The sequence below is a fragment of the Colobus angolensis genome, unplaced genomic scaffold (assembly GCF_000951035.1).
Source record: "Colobus angolensis palliatus isolate OR3802 unplaced genomic scaffold, Cang.pa_1.0 Scaffold29, whole genome shotgun sequence".
NCBI lineage: Eukaryota > Metazoa > Chordata > Mammalia > Primates > Cercopithecidae > Colobus > Colobus angolensis.
The window spans coordinates 4,490,964-4,511,154 of NW_012116154.1; the positions used below are offsets into that span (position 1 = coordinate 4,490,964).

General features: G+C 41.4%; 1 protein-coding gene across 1 annotated transcript in view; it reads right to left on the reverse strand.

Annotated features, from left to right (window-relative positions):
* FAM114A1 (family with sequence similarity 114, member A1) overlaps positions 1-20,191 on the reverse strand; it is a 79,200-nt gene that overhangs the window by 48,055 nt on the left and 10,954 nt on the right. Inside the window, exon 3 of the mRNA XM_011949108.1 lies at positions 8,044-8,131. Within this exon, the coding sequence (XP_011804498.1) occupies positions 8,044-8,131 (88 nt within the window). The remainder of the gene's footprint in view (positions 1-8,043; positions 8,132-20,191) is intronic.

The window sequence follows — 20,191 nt, forward strand, 5'->3', positions numbered from 1 at the left end:
TAATAGAGTGTACGAGCTTATAAGGGCCTGTGGAAATAATTAAGGCCTGCAAAAGCTGTTGGCTTTAAAAGAAAAAAATAAAATTACAAATTAGATAGTAATTAATATTTACTTAAATGTATTCAAAATGTAATACTGGATCAGCTGGTCAATTATCATTCAAATAAATTCAACTCCTACATAGTTGATATATATATATATATGTGTGTGTGTGTGTGTGTAGTAAATTTAATGAGAAATGTGGGTACATTCTAATGCATTTGCTCTGATATAGGAGTGACTTCTAAAAGAAGGAATGCTTGGAGCTTTTGAAAGACTTAAGGTAGCCCTTTCTCTCCCCTCAACCCCTTCCTTCTAAAGATAACAATTCTAATTATTTCTTGTGATTCTTTTCAAGAATGTAAAAGCATATTTACCTATAAATAAGTCTTCTGGACCTGGCTTTTCCATTTGGCAGTTCACAGTTGAAGTCTTAGCACATAGAGATAGTGCTAGGTGCTGTGTGCTATCTGGAATCACAGTGCTCATTCTCCTCGATTCTGGGAGTGTTGTCTGTTGACAGTGCTCAACTAAGTAAATGCCTCCCTTTGAATTGCCTTTGACCAAAGGGAGTTGGTTCCACCAAGACTATACTACAGTGACTGGTCAATGAGGGAGCTGTTGATATAAAGGCCCGGCCCGGCGGATTAAGGGAAGATATCTCCTAAGACTCATCCCAAACCCCAAGCTCCCTATGGGATAGGCTAAGACCTCTGCTGTAACGACATTGCAGTTCAACTTCTCCCTTGGCTCAGTTTTGCTTTCCAATCCTTTGCTGTCTTGCAAAGCTTGTTCCAGAAAGCACTTCACAGTAAAACTCCAGCACACAATTTCTGCCTCATCCCTCTGCTGGGCATCCAACCTAGAACAGTGATCTACCTTGGTCTTTTTAATGGCTGCATAGTATCCCGCTGAATGGAGGTAGATATATCTGTATCTGTCTATATATATATATATATATATATATATACACTGACTGTGTTTCAGACTCTTCTATCAATGAATTCAAGATATTATAAAAAGTTGTGAAGAGTAATTGTTCAGAAAAGCACAAGTTGATACTACCATGCTCAACCAAAGCGAACTATAGTGCAGCAAAAAGGGAGCCAGTCAACCTTCCTTTGTAATAGTCTTTCCTCTCCATATGATGGTTGATGTCCACTTTGTAATCAGATACTTACTTCCCTTTAGGCTCAAAATAGAAAAGAAGTGTTACTGAACTGATGATATTTGCCCAGAAGTCCAACAGACACTCATTAACCCCTGTGTTTTATTCATAGAATCTAAAGGATGGTGGACAAACTCTAAGCATTAATCCTATTCTCTTTGTCTCAATTATCCTTGAGAAATTTCATATCATCAGCAATGTCACCTTCAAAAATGAATTCATGCCCTATCGACAGTGATTTACACAGTGACGATTTCTCATTCTAGTACCATTTTGACAAGTTTGCCATTCTCTGTAATAAACACTGTCATTTCTGACAGGGCTGGTAGAAGAGTTTCATTAAAATGTGCAGAAGAAAAAAACTATGTACCTTGGGAGAGGATGAGGAAGGGGAACAATGATAATTTTGGAAAAAGTAAATATACAGATCAGGTACATTCCGTACACACCAACCTCCAACCTCAGGTACTCTTGCATAAGATGCTTAAACTCATAAAACTGTCAAAACTAGAATTTCAAATAAACATTTAAGCCTTTGGTGGTATCTAGAAATAAATGACTCAGCCTACTATAGAGCTCTTCCTTTTGTATACTTACATATGTTTTAGTGTTGTTGACTTTCATTTTGACTAATGGTCTATTACTCTTAGCCTAGTAATACACTTTAGGAACAAGTCAGGTCTATAAGATGCTGTGGGATTTGGAACTACTATCAAAACCCTCTTTTCTTTTTTTTTGAGACAGAGTCTTGCTCTGTCGCCCAGGCTGGAGTGCAGTGGTGCAATATTGGCTCACTGCAACCTCTGTCTCCCAGGCTCAAGTGATTCTTCTGTTGCAGCCTCCAAGTAGCTGGTACTACAGGGGCGTGTCACCACACCCAGCTAATTTTTGTATTTTTTTAGTAGAGACGGGGTTTTGCCATGTTGGCCAGGCTGGTCTCGAACTCTTGACCTCAAGTGATTCACCCACCTCAGCCTCCAAAAAAACTCTCTTTTCTAAAATGTTTTGCACTCTTATTTCTGCCTGGAAATGATAACCATGCTATTTCATTTTACGAACTTATCCAAAGGCATGAGTGACAGGTGACCAAATCTTCTAAGAATGTGATAACAGTGTAGCTGTAGTTGAGCCTAATGCAAGAGTTAAGGCCTCTCCAAAAATAATTATTGACTGAAAAATATTTGACTTTCTATATGCATTGGGAAGGTCACTTTTTCTCGTTTCCCTTAACCTCAGAGTCAAAGTAATGAGGCAAAAGATAAAATATAAAAACAAAGAGTACAAATAATTTCAATTAATTTTTTATATTTTTTCACTTAGCACAGTGGGCACAAATATCTTTCTCCTTCTGTGCACAGACACAGAATACGGTATCATCATATTCTGGAAGTTGGACGAGACCTTAGAATTTCTCAAGTTTTTCCACCCACACTTTTCTATACAAAGAACCTGAGTCTTAGGTTAAGGGCATGGTGTAGCTAGTTAGTAACAGTGCCTTGTGATGACAAGTTAGTAGCACTCAGGACTGGGTCCCAGGTCTTACGACTCATGGTACAGTGCTCATTCCAAGAGAGTACCATTTTTCAATTGTTTCTATTCTCCTATTACTCTCCTACCAACTCTCAACAGTTCTAACTATTCTAACTGCAGTTTTTCAACAACTGTAAGAAGTAATGGTTTCCATGTCTACTGCTCAATTAATAGCTCTGTGTTTTGTGACGGACTATATGTTTTGCACCCCTGTCTGCAGCTGGAATTACCCTGGGGGTATACACAAGGTTTCTGAGTGGAAATCAATTGCAATTGAGCATGTGGTTATTTCTTTACTTTCCACAGGCAATTTATAAATCTTCAAAGCTTGTCTACTACTGTGAGTGATCTGTTTTCCAATAAATTTCTTGCCTGATGATAATAAACTGCAAATGCTGTAAAGCCGTGGGGTTGACATTATGCTTGTACATAGAGGAAGTTGTGCCTCCCTTGCCTCTCTCAATCGCAAGATAGAGGCTCAACATAGACCACAGATCAGGAAGGCACCCATAACCTTAAATTCTCTGTTCACAGAGATCTTTGAACTCCATTCCAACCTGTTTCAGGCTCTGAGCCTGGCACCATGTGTGGGCTGCTTATGATCCCTGTTACCTTTCAGGAGTCAAACTCCCAACCACCAGTGCTTGTTTCCAGCCTGGGAACCCATGACTTCAGCCTCCTGTTAGGCTACATGTTTCAGTTCTGTACAGGTCTACAAAGACACTTATCCAGTTTTGAAATATATATTCCTCTTGTTTTAGCTACTATTGCTACCTAAAGTCATAGCATGTCCTGATCAGAAATCTCCAAAATATGCAGTCAGAGCAATTTAGGCAGGGTTTTCAGTCATATTTCTATTGCATTCATTTTGAGGGGGAGGTGGGTAGTGATGATCAGTGGTGATAGACAATTTTAGTACCTGCTTTTCTAAAGATAGATCTAAAATTTCTCCAAAGGGACTTTTAGAATGAGCATCAATATTTCAAAATTTTAATGACCTTCCTCATGTACCCTTTGCCATTTTGTATGCAAACAAGAGAAAAATGCCAAGATTCTCTAGCTTTTCAAAATTCCAGCACATAGCCAGAGCCATAAAAAATACTAAGTTTCTGGAATTGGTGGTGTAACTGATAAAGATCTCAAACAGAGACGAGAAGAAAATTAAGGTAGGCAGGATGCACCAAATGACAAATTTTTGGTCATCGATGGGTCACATCTATGACAGTGGTCTCATAAGATTATAACACTGTATTTTTCCTGTGCCTTTTCTATGTTTAGATGTGTGAAATACACAAATACTTATTAATTATTGTGTTACAATTGCACAATATTCAGTACAGTAATAAGCTGTCCTGTGTTTGCAGCCTTGGAGCCATAGGCTCTACCACATAGCCTAGCTGTGTAGGTTTGTGTATACTCTGTGAGGTTTGCACAATGATTAAATCATCTAACGACCCATTTCTCAGAAGGCATTCCCATAGTTAAGTGAAGCATGACCATATTGAGAGATGGCCCCAAGAGTCTTGTCCCCAGATATATATACCCTATGTGATCCCTTCCCTTTGGAGTGTGAGCTGGAGTGTAAACAGGATGGGATTCCACTCCTGTGATTAGGTTACTCTATCTGGCAAAGATGAGGAGAATTTTCAGATGTAATTAAGGTCCTTGATCAGTTGAATTTCAGTGACTCACAAGAGAGATCATCCTCAGTGTGCCTGCACTAATCAGGAACGTCTTTAAAACAAAGGGGCCCTTCTGAAGGTGGCGATTTGAAGCGTGAGAGAGGTTTTCCTGCTGGCTTTGAAAGAGGGCCTGAGGGCAGCCCCTAAGAGCTGAAAGTGACCCCTGGTCAATAACCAGCAGGAAACAGGGACCTCCGTCCTACAACTTCAAAAACTGAATTCTGCCAACAACGTGAATGACCCTAAAATATGGCGTCTTCAAAGCAGAGGTGCCAGTTGAGCAGCTGGCAGAGCCACTGGCCTCATCCTCGACTCTGGGCCCCCTTCTAGCTGCACCACCCTATGCTCCAGAGACTACAGTTATGGGTGCCTTCCTGATCTGTGGTCTAGGTTGAGCCACTCTCTTGGGATTAAGAGAGGCAAGAAAGGCACAACTTCCATTATATACAAGCACAGTGTCAACCCCAGGGCCATGATGCCTCAGGCAAACGTGAGCCTTAGATGAGAATACAGCTGGCTGCCACCCTGATTTCAGCCTGGTGAGACACCAAGCAGCTGTCCCATACCTGAACTCTTGGCCCACAGAAACTGTAAAATAATGAATGCATGTTGTTTTCAGCCTCTAACTTTGTGGTAATTCCTTACACAGCGACAGAAACTAATACAAGAGGGTATACTGAACTTCATTCTGATATAGCATGAGGAATGTGCAAATGTCATACAGTCTCAGAGAAACCATGTGTTTACTCACCCTAGAGGAAAAGTGGCAAGTTTTTGCATCCATGGTCTGACAGCTCGCCCACTGAATCTACTATCCAGCATCTTCTTAAGTGTCCTACTGTAATCTGATCTTTGCACATGTACAGTTTTGGTTCCAGTGGACTGTGCTCCAAGGTTTCTAGGTTTTGTTACTTCGTTCAAATATTACCAGTAGATGGTGCTGACACTACTACTTAAAAAGCGAGATATGATTTCTCATGGCACAGGGATCATGTGCCATGAAAAATATGACTGGCACAATGATCATGATGGCCTACAGGAAATTACCTCTCTAGGCTCTTCTGGATCAGTTACTACTCAGAGTCAGATGAGAACCACCAGAATTTATAAATTGTTGTGAGGGTAACAAGATGCAGTATTGATCATCTGCACGGTGGCTCAGATACAGAGAAACTTTAAGAGCAACCCCAAACATAAGCACAGGCTGCAGATTAAGACAATGACATCAGATCAAGTCAAAAGGGACCTGCCATGAAAAAATCGCATCTTGCTTTTTTTTTTTTGAGACAGACTCTCGTTCTGTTGCCCAGGCTGGAGTGCAGGGGTACAATCTCTGCTCACTGCAACCTCCACCTCCCGGGTTCAAGCAATTCTCCTGCCTCAGCCTCCCATGCAGCTGGGACTACAGGCGCCCACCACCATGCCCAGCTAATTTTTGTATTTTTAGTAGAGACGGGTTTTTACCATGTTGGCCAGGCTGGTCTCGAACTCCTGACCTCAAGTGATTCATTCACCTGGGCCTCCCAAAGCAGGATTACAGGCGTGAGCCACCAGGCCTGGCCACATTCCACTTTTTAAGCAGTAAAGACAGCACCATCTACTGGTTACATGTGACCCAGGTAACAAAACCCAGAGGCTTTGGAGCACAGTCCACTGGAACCAAAGCTGCATGTGTGCAAAGGTCAAATTACAGCAAGACACCGAAGAAGGTGTTGGATAGCAAATTCAGTGGGCGAGCTGTCAGTCCATGGACAGGAAATCTTGGGAGGGTCCAACAAAGCCCAAAGTCAAATGAGGTGCAGACACTGAATGAGAAACAACAGTAAATGGTCTGACCAACGAGGGCTAGAGCAGTTACAGGGAGCTGCACCTTTAAGTGTGCACAAAGAGCACCTGTAGCTGCTACCACAGGGCAGATGATTTCTGTATTTTCTGTGGCAGGAACTTATATTTAAAAGTTTAATGAAAGAGTAAATCCTCCATCTATTATAGAACCCTCGAAGCACCAAATACATTATAAACCAGAGTGGTTTGGATGCTGTTAAAACTGGAAACATCCAGGACACGTAACTATTTTATGATATAAACCACGAGAAGAGCTGTATAATTTTAGTAACCATATTGTTTACTTTTTCATGACTTATTCCAATTAAAACAATCTTTTAGAACCCCCTTTTTAGTTTTTGGCTTAGAAAGCATGCCACTTCTAACTAAGTGCCACTAGTGGCAAGATCCTTTTGATAGCCACTAAAAGTACAAACGTTTTTCCAAGGACAGAGGATGCCTGCAGGTGCTTGTCCTCACCCTTGTGAAGAGACACTGTCCTGTTCAGAAAACAGAACAGGTGCCTCTACTTGAATTTAGTTAATTTTGTCATCTGCATATGTGGTACTCAAGGCATATGCATCCCCTTCAATAAGCAATAGAGAAAATCTGCTCTCCAGGCTCTTACCAGAGAGGTCAACATTTATTTGGCCACTGCTACTTCTTCCCAGAGCCTTCCTGAGCAAACTGATATTTGACAGAGATGGAATTAGAGGAATGCAATCTATCCGTTCTTTCAGGCAGCCTAAGCTCTATAAAGTTAGATATCTGGCCCTTAACACTGTGGTTATGGTCCACTGAAGTGGGGCAAAAGGCCTTAAGACCTTCCTAGTTTTAGGAGTAACAGTGAAGTGGACCAATTCATGGCCCATCGCAAGATCCTTATGGCCATGGACTGCACCTTAGAATACCTGAAGTACATGGTGTGAAAACTGTTACCTGTGGCTTCCCCTGTCTTCTCCTTACCTTCCACCTTCAAGATGAAATGCCTTTGCTAAATCATCTTAGATATATTGATGTTATACCTTCAGTTTTCATGAAGACAGAATATAAGAAATGGTAACATGAAGAATATCCTGACAAATTTGCACTCAGGAAGACACTATACTATCCATCATATTTTCTCTTTGTATAAGAACAAATACAGGAAATGTATTTAAAAATGTTAAACCAGAAAAATAGATTTATTTAAATTAAAATTTTGTTTTCAAAGAGAAATAAATAATGTACTGGCAGCCAAGAAGCTCAGAGTTGAGGTCAATACTCAATTACAAAAACTCTATTAGCCGTGGGATATATAAAATATATATCCTCCCTACCAGCACATTGTTTTCTACTTATATTTTAATATCCTGCTAATGAAATACCTTTTATCAAGATATCTCAAATCTTTTTTGGGAGTAGATGAGTTGTGCATTACAAAAAATTCAAGTGGAATGATAAACACGAAGCTTTAAGAATATATTATACTTTAAAAGATCATATAATATAGTGGCTAAAAGCCATACTACTTGGTTTTTAAATTGCAACCCAGACATTCCTGACTTTGGTCAAGGTCTTAGTCTCTCTCTGATTAGCTTTCTTATCTGTAAAGTACAGCAAACGACAGTTCCTCCATACAGGGTTATTTTGAGGAATAAATGTATTGGAGGAATAAATGAAGCACTTAGAATAGTAAGCACTAAACATGGTTTCCTCATGGGCTAATGTTAAACTTCATTAGTATACAGTGCAATCGAAACGTCCTATCCTATTAGGCTTCGGGACTTTGTCTATTCCAATGTAACATACAATGCTTACCTACGGTGGCAGATGCAGATGACAGCAGAGATTTGCCCCAGGATCCCCAGCCTGCCCATCCTCCTCCACTTGGAGGGGAATCCACAGCCTGGAGAAAAACAGATTAGCCGCAGGTCAGCAATTCAGTATATCCCTGAATGGAAAAACACCTATTGGTTTGAAACAAAGAGGAGGTTTGGAAAAGAATCACCAACAACCGTATCTCATTGGCGTATAGTTTATAAGGGTCATAAAAGAATATCCCGACCCACACTGCAATGTGTACTTTGGAACCAAATTGATTAGTGCTGATCTTGGCTTCTGAAGGCTTGGTTTGAAGTGAGAAGGGAGTTTGATGTTAACTGAGCCTCGATTCTCTCGTATTATCTAGAAGACAAGGAAAAGGCTATATGGGAAAAAGATACACATGAGGGCACAAGAGTGATCTGAAAAAGTTCAAAATGACCTGGACCCTGTTAGTTCTTACAGGGCTTTAAAAAATGTGCTCTTCAAGGTAGAGTTAACTTTTAAACCTCTGGTGCAGCAGGCAGGTGCTTTGGCGTGGATGATGGGCAAAGTGTCTAAAAAGCATCAACATGCCTGGAGACGGATGGGCAGCAGTGATAGGAAGGCTTGCAAGGTAGAAACCTTTGATTCAAGGTGCCCCGCTTCACTCACAGTGACTCCTATAACACAGGGATAAGACTGTCCCTGACCTCAGTGGATTCCAATTCGTTTGCCTAGGTTTTTGGAATTGGAACTGAGAGACTGTGGTTCAGTGTGAACTGTGTGCATGAACAGAAGTTGAAAACTCAGGTTATGTGGGTGACCATGTTTTACCCACCACACAGACTAAGAATTAAGAGAAGGCAGAGTAAGCAGAATGGAGATTGGCTTAGAGCTGCTGTTTGGATTCCTGACAGCTTCTTAGTCCCTGGTTTCTGTCCCTCTGAAGGCCCTGCTGCTTTTGATCTTTGGGATCTATGAGATTCTCTCATATTCTTGTTCATTCTTTTTTTGTTTTTATAATGTTTTGTTCACTGATATACTTCCAGAGCCTAGAAGAGTGCTTGGAATATAATGAGTGCTTAATAAATATTTGTTGAATAAATGGCTGAAATGCATCCACTTTCTCAGTGAGGTGTGCATGTTTCTGTTACTTGCAACCAATGTGTCCTGACTCAGGTAGTGGAACCACAGCTTTCTCTTTCTATCTGGGAACACACTCTAGAAAACAAGGCAAGAATAAATATTCTATGAGTTACCTATATGGAGAATCATAGCTCTTTTGTACTCAAAAGGAAAGAAGGAAGGAAGGAAGGAAAGGAGGGAGAAAGGAAGGGAGGGAGGGAGGAAGGGCAGAAAGAAAGTAAGGAGGCAGTGGAAAATTCCTACGGCGTTTGTAGATTCCATAACTTTTGACTCACAGCTGGTCCATTAGTCATCCCTAATTCCCGACTCCCTTGCTGGGTTTTTTTGTTTTGTTTTGTTTTGTTTTGTTTTTGAGACAAAGTCTTGCTCTGTCACCAGGCTGGAGTACAGTAGCGCGATCTCAGCTCACTGCAATCTCCGCCTCCTGGGTTCAAGCGATTCCCCGATTCCCCTGCGTCAGCCTCCCCAGTAGCTGGGACTACAGTCGCGCACCACCATGCCTGGCTGATTTTTTTGTATTTTTAGTAGAGACGAGGTTTCACCATGTTGGCCAGGATGGTCTCAATCTCTTGACCTCATGATCCGCCCACCTTGGCCTCCCAAAGTGCTGGGATTATAGGCGTGAGCCACCATGCCCAGCCTCCCTTTCTGTTTTCTACTCTTGCAGATAAGGATGGCCGTATGAAACAGTTTTCAACTAATGAGATATATAAATGGTATAGTTTTTGCTTTCATGATAAATTATAGTTACAGCAAGTGCCCACTCTTTCCCCTTCTCTCTTTTCCTGCCCTGAATGTGGACATGAAGCTTGAAATTGAAGCAGTCATTTTTGCTGTCACAAGGGAAAGGCCACGGAGTCACAGTCACTGGTCCTGGCTCCGCTGAGCTACTAAACCAACATAAGTAGCTGTCTATCTCCATTCTTTCTATTAAGTGAGAGAAAAAAAAATCACTATTTTGTGAACTACTATATGTTGGATTTTAGTTACTTCGACTCAACAGCATTCCTAACTGATTCAAACATCACCCATCTGTGTAGAGTACTGGTTGAGACTAAGTTATGGAAGTTAAATTGCTTGGGTTTGACTCCAGGCTCTGCTGTTTTGGACAACAAATTACTCAAGTTATTTTAAGCCTTCATTTCCTCATTATAAAATGCAAAGAATAGTAGCATAAGTGCCACAAGTATAAGAACCAATAACTTCATTGGTGGTTGTGAAGATTAAAAGAAATAATTCATATAATGTTGTGAGCTTAGTGCCTGGCATATAAGAAGTACTCTTCTTAGTGCCTGGCATATAGAAATAATGATAAGAAGAAACTACACTTTTAAGACTAAGAAGCAAAAAGCTTTGAAAGCTAGCTGTCATTTTTTTCTCTCTGTCTGGAAACAATGAGAAGCTTGTTAACATGAACGGAAATATTCATGACTCATCACTGCCTCCTTTCATTTTTGGTGTCTACATTGATTTACTTCACTTCAGCAATGGAATCCAGTGGCAATTTTACACCATTATGAAGACAGATGGAAGTCAGTGATTAATATCATTCTTTCACAGGACAAATCACTACCTATGATTAGGAAGAGTTAATACAATTAGAGGTGACAGCTTCTGACTCAAATTTATAATATTTATTATGCTCTGACAGCTGGTAATTGACTAGCAAATGGAAATAAATGTTAAATGAGTCTAGAACTTTTTGCTGTATAATAAGTGACTACTTCAATTGCTTTATTAATAAAGTTCTTTGACATTGAGCTGTGACTTCTTGATCAGCTATAAAGAATATTTGTTATCAAACGGCAAATACTTGAATGACTAAATACACATATTTAATATAAAAACATATGGACTAAATGTTAAGCATGAATTATAAATATATCTCATCATGAATATGGTCTCCACTTCAAATGGACTTAATTAATGTCACACAATTAGGAGACGCTACAACAGGCAGCATGGAGCTGCTCAGGTTGCTTGCTTATTACCAATAGAGGGGTTTTAAAACTTTTTTCTCACCCTCCCCCCATAACTTCCACCTCCTTCAATAGGCAACTTCACATCCTAATACACAGAGGAAAGAAAATCATCAGATGAGAACTCTCTCAACTTCCTGCCTGCTCCCCATAACTCTTATAACAGCAAATTAGATTTGGCTTGATCAAGAGGGATATTCGAAACTCAACTGGAGATCATTTAAACATCTAAACCTTTGTGTGGTCCTAAGAAAGAATGTAGGATTCTATCAAGTTCACAGTTCTTTTTTCTTTTTAGGAGACAGAGTCTCACTCTGTTGCCTAAGCTGGAGTGTATAGTATGATAACATCCTCCAACTGCATCCTCCACTGCATCCTCCAACTCCTGGGCTCAAGTGATCTTCTTGCCTCAGCCTCCAAGTAACTGAGATTACAGGCGTGCACCACCACACTTAACTAATTTTTAAAAATTATTTTTTGTAGAGACAGGATCTCACTACGTTGCCCAGGCTGGTCTTGAACTCATGGACTCAAGTGATCCCTCCCTCTTGGCCTCCTGAAGTGCTAGGATTACAGGTGACTGCACCTGGCCCAAGTTCATTGTTCTTTAAATAGGAAAGACATTTTCATATCTAGTATCCCATTTAAAAGTCTTTATCATTAAATAGAAAATGGATTTATTTTAGGCTATCGAGTTTAAAGGTATTAGATAGAAAAAAATTAAATCCCAGAACTCCATCAAATTCAAAGGCCTTTAACATTTAGATGGAAAACATATATACCTATCTTAAAGATGAAGGAGCGGCGTGGTTCTTCTGTTTCCTTGAGCAGATTGAGAATCAGGTGCTGTGTATAACTTGCATCCAGGGATGTGGGCAATGAAACGTATGGGTTCGTAACTCATAGGGTGATCTATGCTTTTTAATTTTTGTAACTCATGACATAGCTACTCTAAAAAGGGGGTCAGTATGACAGCTGGGAGGATGAAAATTGCTCTGCAGCCTGAAACTCTGTCAAAATATCTGATTGAAAATGGCCTCAGTTATTTCCAGCCTATTTTCTTCCTTGATAAGTATGCATCATTCAACTTTGGGAAGATTTAAAAATTAAATATAGAAAAGTTGAAAGCATTGAAGATATGCTATTCATATTTTTGTGCATATTTGGTCTTTTCTGTACTACTAATATTGAAGGAATCTGACCTATTAAAGTGACAGTTTTTGAAAACCAATCAAAAATGAATAATTGAATTATTAGACTTCTGATTTTAAGTTGAAATCATGCCAAGTTTCTGCACATTATTGAGAGGTCTTTAAGTCAACTCTATAAATGTATTTTAGTAGCTTTATAACAATTATTAAGTACTTAGCAAGGTTTTGTGTAAATAGATAACTCAGGTACTCAAAAAGGAAGTAGAATATATTATAAATGCAGTTTAAAATATTTAAACGCGTTTAAGTTGGTAAAAAGGACCAAACCAAGTATTAACCAAAAGTATCTTAAAAGTGACTGTTCGATTTTGCTAGACTTCTAAACAGTGAGATTTGTGAGATTCACGTGAAGCCTAAGGATTGGATTTTTGAGTTTGTCATCTTCATAGATGGAATACTAGTTGTTTAAACCCAATTAAACGTTTGAGTAGTTCTTTTTATGCACAAAATATACACTGGCCTACACCAAAACCCCATCTAAACACAAATCTAAGTACACTACCCTGCGATTCACAATTACCTCCTCCCTTTCATTATTATGGAAATGCACCTTCCTCTTAGGTACCATAGCACCTCCACCTAAACGTCTCCTGGCCTGGGTAGGTTGGTTTTACTCTCTCCTGGCTTTTCAGCCTTTTTTTTTTTTTTTTTTTTGAGACGGAGTCTTGTTTTGTCTCCCAGGCTGGAGTGCAGTGGCGTGATCTTGGTTCACTACAGCCTCCGCCTCCTGGGCTCAAGCGATTCTCCTGCCTCAGCCTCCTGAGTAGCTGGGATTACAGGTGCCCACCACCATGCACGGCTAATTTTTGTATTTTTAGTGGAGACGGGGTTTCACCTTGTTGGCCAGGCTGGTCTGGAACTCCCGACCTCAGGTGATCTGCCTGTCTTGGCCCCCCAAAGTGCTGGGATTACAGGTGTGAGCCACTGCGCCTGGCCCAGGCTACATTTCTATGCATGCTTTCTATATAGGTTACATTTAATCATGCACACGATTCCTCTATCTTGAAGTCAACAAATGAAAATCACAACACGAACAAAATGTTTCTTTCAAACTTATCTGGTGTCTGCTCCACATCTTTCTTCTTTGTCTCTTAAAAAAAGGTGCTTATAGTGGCCAGGCACTGTGGCTCACGCCTGTAATCCCAGCACTTTGGTAGGCCAAGGCAGGTGGATCACCTGAGGTTGGGAGTTCGAGACCAGCCTGGCCAACAAGGTGAAACCCCGTCTCTACTAAAAATACAAAAATTAGCCGGGTGTGGTGGTGCATGCTGTAATCCCAGCTACTCGGGAGGCTGAGGCAGGAGAATCGCTTGAACCTGGGAGATGGAGGTTGTAGTGAGCCGAGATTGTGCCATTGCACTCCAGCCTGGGAGGCAGAGTGAGACTCTGTCTCAAAAAAAAAAAAAAAAGGTGCTTATCTTCTGTATTCACCTCCCTTGTCCCTCCTCCCTCCACAGCAAGACTCCTATGTCACTACTTCAGGAAATCGTTCTCATCGAGGTCAAGTGGCTTCCTGTTGTCAAAGCCGTGGACTCATTTTAGTCTTTTTATTACTCACTTATCCAAAGCTCACCCACTTTTCCATCTGCCTTAGAGTGTTCTATTCCGATGGCCTATCTTCTGACTCTCACTTCTTTTCTTTTTTACCATCTTTTAGTATTATGATTTCAGTTATTTACATTAGAATGCTTCTACATGCATATTGTGACATTATGGGTGCTTCTTAGATTAACCTACAATCCAAGTGCTGTCAGCATGCCAATAAAATATGCAGAGTCCAGTGGTTAGCCAGCATTCTAATCAGGAAAGCCATACTTTGAGGCAGCTATTTATAGAGATTCTATTATCTGTATCTCTAGTAACATCTGATGCTTTGCCAATTACCACATGAATTGCAAAAATGGGTTTTAACTGGTAAACATGGTGGACTATTTACTAGCATTCTCAATATCTGAAAGGGGTTCTAGATGGTAAAAATAAAGGTATTCAAGGAGCTGGCTTTGGTGGCTCACTCCTATAATCTCAGCACTTTGGGAGGCTAAGGCAGGAGGATCACTTGAAGCCAGGAGTTCAAGACCTGCCTGGCCAACATGGCAAGACCTGGTCTCTACAGAAAAATTTAAAAATTTACCAGACGTGATGGCGTGCATATGTAGTCCTATCTACTTGGTAGGTTGAGGCAAGAGGATCACTTGAATGCAAGAGTTCAAGACTGCAGTGAGCTATGATCTTGCTACTTCACTCCAGCCTGGGCAACAGAGAGAGACTCTATTTTTTTTTTTTTAAAGGGCGGGGCCAGGCTTTGTGGCTCATGTCTGTAATCCCAGTACCTTGGGAGGCCATGGTGGGTAGATCATCTGAGGTCAGGAGTTCAAGACCAGCCTGGTTAACACGGTGAAACCCCATCTCTACTTAAAATACAAAAATTAGCTTGGCATGGTGGCAGATGCCAGTAGTCCCAGCTACTCTGGAGGCTGAGGTAGGAGAATCGCTTGAATCTGGGAGGCAGATGTTGCAGTGAGCCGAGATCACGCCACTGCACTCCAGCCTGGGCGATAGAGGGAGATCCTATCTCAAATAAATAAATAAATGTAAATAAAAATTTAAAAAAGTATTCAAGATTTGTAAATAAGTATATTTTCTGCTCCTTCTAGTTTTATATGAATAGGGTGTTACAAAGGATTTTGCCTGGTGTAAATGGTCTTCCATCCATCTTTCAACTCTGGGGAATTCTGGTGACTTGATGCTAGCTATCAGGCAAGAAACCTTAGCTCTGAAATCCAGGCAGTTGCCTTGAGTAAACCTTTCATTCAAGATGGTGATCAAAGCACCTAAACAATGGGATGTTCTCAAGCCTACATGAGAAAGAGTTCTCATACACCATTTTCAACTCGCTTGTTAATCACCATTTCATTTAAAAATATCAGTGTGGTACAATGTGATCTGAGACTTGATTTCCCTTATAGAATATGGTAGTGGTGAGACTGTACTACAACTTCTTTGCTAGCTACCATAAGCTATTTAAAAAAAAACAAAACAAAACCTTAAGAGCTGTGCCGAACCAAACTGGCTTAGAGACAGAAACCTTCCAGGGCTGAGGGCTTGGCCTCTGTTGTTATTTATATATTAACACCTGGTCCATCTTACCCACTTCCATTACTGAAATAACCACATAGGTGCTGATAGCCTCTGAATCACCTGTCTCCCCAGACCATTTTAACCAACTGTCCACAAAAAATCTTCACTTGGATGTCCTATGGCATAATTTAATACTGAACTCAGGCTGCTGCGGTGGTTCATGCCTATAATCCCAGCACTTTGGGAGGCTGAGGTGAGAGAAGATTTTGAGCCTAGGAGTTTCAGACTTGCCTCGGCAACACAGGGAGACCCCGTCTCTACCAAAAACCAAAGACCAACTGAACTCACCATCTTCTCGATTCATTCTTCCCCATACCCCAACTAGCTCTTTCTGTGTCCTAGTGTTAGTGATTCCCAAACTCTAGTCCACAGACTGACTGCAAGAGTGTCACCTGGGGGAATTCATTAAAAATAGAGTCTCAGCTTCCACTATCATTTTGTGCCTAAGAATCTCTCAGGGTAGAAACCAGGAATCTGAATTTTTAACAGGTTCCCCACATGATTCCAATACACCACCAGATGTGGGAAGCACTGCTCTCTATGGCGGAATGGCACCTTCATCCACCTGGTTGTCCAAGCCAAAACTGGGTGTCACCGTTTAGGGAACACAGAATAGGGAACGTAGGCAGTAGGGAACACTGTCCTTTTACAGCAGGCCTAAAAGGGGAAATACTCAAACAGAACTGGAGAAAACTCTACTCATCTGGTTTAGGGGGCTAAATGCTGTCATGTCTCAGCCTGTGTCCCCTACTCCTTGTCTCTCTTGACCGCAACTTTATGGCATTTAAACATTCTGCTTTTCCTTTTTTAGGGAGAGAACTGTCCATGGTGGTCCACACACCCATGTTTTCCTGTGAGAGTACTCACAGCGTTAACATTGGGATTCTTCACCTTCTGCATAATTGGCCTTATGCGTTGGTGTTGAGCAGTAGGGATGACATTTTAAAATTTCTTGGTGTTAAGAATTTAGAGAAATTTGATCTAGATTGGGTCTTTTAAGGATTGACTAGCTAGTATATAATAAGGTCGCACAAGAACTCTGAGACAAATGTCACTCCCAACCAGTACTCAAGACAAACATTTCTGAATTGAGGCTGAAGACTTCTCTGACTCTTTAAGATGAATTTAAATGTTCCATCTAAAGGTTCCCTTGTGCCTGTCCTATCTAGTACTAGAGGACACGTTATCATTGCTTCCGTACAACTCTACCTTCTCAACTAGACTGTCGGCATCCTGAAGATAGTTACACCACCCAGGTTTCTGGGCATAACGCATTGCATCATGACGCTGGTAGAGGCCTTAGAGAATCTGGTCCAACCTCCAATGCTGAGGACAATTTCTCATGGAGGTTGTAGAGTGGGTTCCTACAGGAGAAGGCTAAATTCAGTGGCTTCTGAGTCTGTATGTCAAAAAGGACAAGAGAAGAAGCCCTAAAGATAGAGATAGTTTATCTGAGTGCATAAATGGTGTGGTCCTTCAAAGCAGAGACAGAAAGATGGCCTCATCCTTGACTCTGGCCACCTGCTAGTCGCAATACCCTACCTGCCAAGTTATGGTGGCCATGCAGCCTGAGGCAAATGTGAGCCTAACGATATGGATTTTAAGGGGACCCAGACTCAGGTACTTACAAATATATATGCACGCACGCGTGCGCGCGTGCGCACACACACATTTATGCACATTATCACAAAATCTAATGTGTCCTGGAAGTACATCCTCAAAGTCTATTCTGCCAGTTTTCTTTTTTTAGTAAAGCAAGCATTCTCTCACAGAAACTTTTTTTTTTTTTGAGACGGAGTTTCGCTCTTGTTGCCCAGGCTAGAGTGCAATGGTGCAATCTCGACTCGCCACAACCTCTGCTTCCCGGGTTCAAGTGATTCTCCTGCCTCAGCCTCCCGAGTAGGTGGGATTACAGGCACGCTACCACGCCCAGCTGATTTTGTATTTTTAGCAGAGATGGGGTTTCTCCGTGTTGGTCAGGCTGGTCTTGAACTCCTGACCTCAGGTGATCTGGCCACCTCGGCCTCCCAAAGTGCTGGGATTACAGGTGTGAGCCACCATGGCCGGCCAGAAACTTTTTTAAAGGGGTGATGACAATTTATCAGGTGTCGATGAACATGGGGTCAAATAGGCTTTTGCACTTGGCTTTTTTCCTGCAGAACCTGCCATTCCTCAGGGGCGGCCTGTGTTCAATCCAAACAACCACCTTGTAATGAACTTTAGATTCAAGAATTTGTTTTGTATAATTCACTCTGCTCTGGAGCAACAGGGAAAGAATTGTCTTCATCAATGCAAAATGATTCCTTATGAGTATGCAACAAGAGGCAAATAAAATAGAAAAAAATGAACAATAATCAAAGACTAGGTATAAAATTGACTTCTAATAAAAGGATAAACTACTAAGAGAGATAGTAGAATCCCCTTTCCTGGTAGGCATGTGCCACCATACCCGGCTAAGTTTTGTGTTTTTAGTAGATACGGGGTTTCACCGTGTTGGCCAGGCTGGTCTCGAACTCCTGACCTCAAGTGATCCACCTGCTTTGTCCTCCCAAAGTACTAGGATTACAGTAGTGAGCCACTGCGCCTGGCCTTACTGTGCTATCTTCATGAACAATCCTGTTATAATTATTATGTCTGAAATTGGAACGTATAATCTATCAACAGCATATGGATTTTGAATTAGTAGAGCTTGTATAGTATAAGTTATCTTAGGTAAGAATGCTGTGGCTAAGTTATATTTTTCTTACTGTACCAAGGTATTTGTTAACAGTAGCACTTAGGACGAAAATTGGGAACCATAGCCCCCTACACAAGAAAGACAGTTTGGAGGGAAAGCAGGCTCTGGAGTCAGGTCCTCACTCTGCCATTTCCTATTTGGGCTGATTCTTGACATAATCTAGTGGTCCATCTCTTCACCAATGCCATGCAAACTGCCAAGCCTGCAGCTTATTAATGTCCCACTTCTACTTCCTGTGTGTTTTGTGGCTGTTATTGCTATTGTTGTTCTAAGATTAATGGATGAAAAAGTGTCCTAGTAGCCAAAAGAATGAAAGGGCCTGTCTCCAAACACTTTTGAAGTGTTATTGTAGCACTACAGCATTTTAGAGCTGGAATGATACTGAAGATCACCTACTCAAAGAATCATAAAAAGGACCTTGAAAATTCTTTAGCCTAAAGTAATTATTCTCAATCCTGGCCAAACATTAGAACCACTTGGGGTACTTTAAAAAATTGCTGATGTCCAAGCCCAATTCCTGAATCAGAATCCTTGGGTTTGGGACCCTAGCATCAATATTTTCTATTCTATTCTATTCCATTATACTCTATTTTATTTTATTTATTTTTTTGAGACGGAGTCTCACTCTTGTTGCCCAGGCTGGAGTGCGATGGTGCGATCTCAGCTCACTGCAGCCTTGACCACTTGGGTTCCAGTGATCTTCCTGCCTCTTCCTGAGTAGCAACGACTACAGGTACATGCCACCATGAGAGCTAATTTTTCGTATTTTTCACAGAGACAGGGTTCACCATGTTGCCCAGGCTTCAATATATTTTAAGTCTCCCCCAGTGGTTGGTAACAGCCAGCTAAAGTTGAGAACTTCTGATCTAGGGGCTCTTAATTATTTAGGGCATCTATAGATAGCTTCAAAGGGTCAGTGACCTCCTGAAACTCATAAACAAAATTTTGTGTGTGTTTACCCTATCTGATCCAAACTCCCAGCTGGTCCTCAAATTGCTTCCATAACATCTCTACAAAATGACTGTTTGGCTTTTGTTTAAATATTTCCAGTGAAGGGAAATAAATACCTTGCCCCTGAGAAAGCCCATCACAGACAGTTCTGAGGGTCAAACCCCTTGAGGAAAGTGGGTGTGAGGGAAGCCCAATCTTGAATACAAGAGTCATAAAACATCAGTCAGAAGGATGCGTCAAGGTCTTCATGTGAGAATTCTTCACTTCACAGAGGAAGAACCTGAAGCACAGAGACATTAGGGTGTCTGGCCCAAGCTCATGGAGTTAATGATAGATGGGAGGGTGAAAGCCCAGGGCCCCTGGTTCCCTGTTTAGTTCCTGTCCCTCACGTCATGCGCAAGAGTCACCTCAAGGGGGTAATCTGTGGTGGCACACTTCAGGATGAACAGGGCTGGACCTGGCTGAGGGAAGACCCCAATTCTGCCCTCCTGCACCCGCCTTCTAGAAGGCAGTCCATCCCAGACAGGATGAGGAGAGCTGCCTGTCCTCCTTTCATGCAGGGCGTCTCCCACCCCTGCCCGGCCCCACATGGCTGGAGGTGAAGACTCCAGGAAAACCTTGCTGGGATAGTCTTCTTGGTGGCCCAGGTGCCAACAGAGAGATCTGGTTTATCTCCTACCCTGAGAGACAGGTGCAGGTATTGAAAGAGGAGGAGTGATGAGTGCATTCTGCCTCTGTTCCCCTGGAAGGTGCTCTGTGATGATAAAACAGTGGTCTGAAGGCTGAAGATCTCCACCATGGATTTGTAAGTACACATCAGATTTTAAGTGATCTTAAAGAAACATTGACTTGTTTAGGGTGGAATCAGGCTTGTTAATTATCCAGAGACATGACGTCTGATATTACAATATCTTCCATTTACAACCAAGTAGCCCAGGACAAGCTACCATCTCTAAGCCCGGCTGCCACAGGTATAAGCTGGAGTTAGTAATACCCAGGTT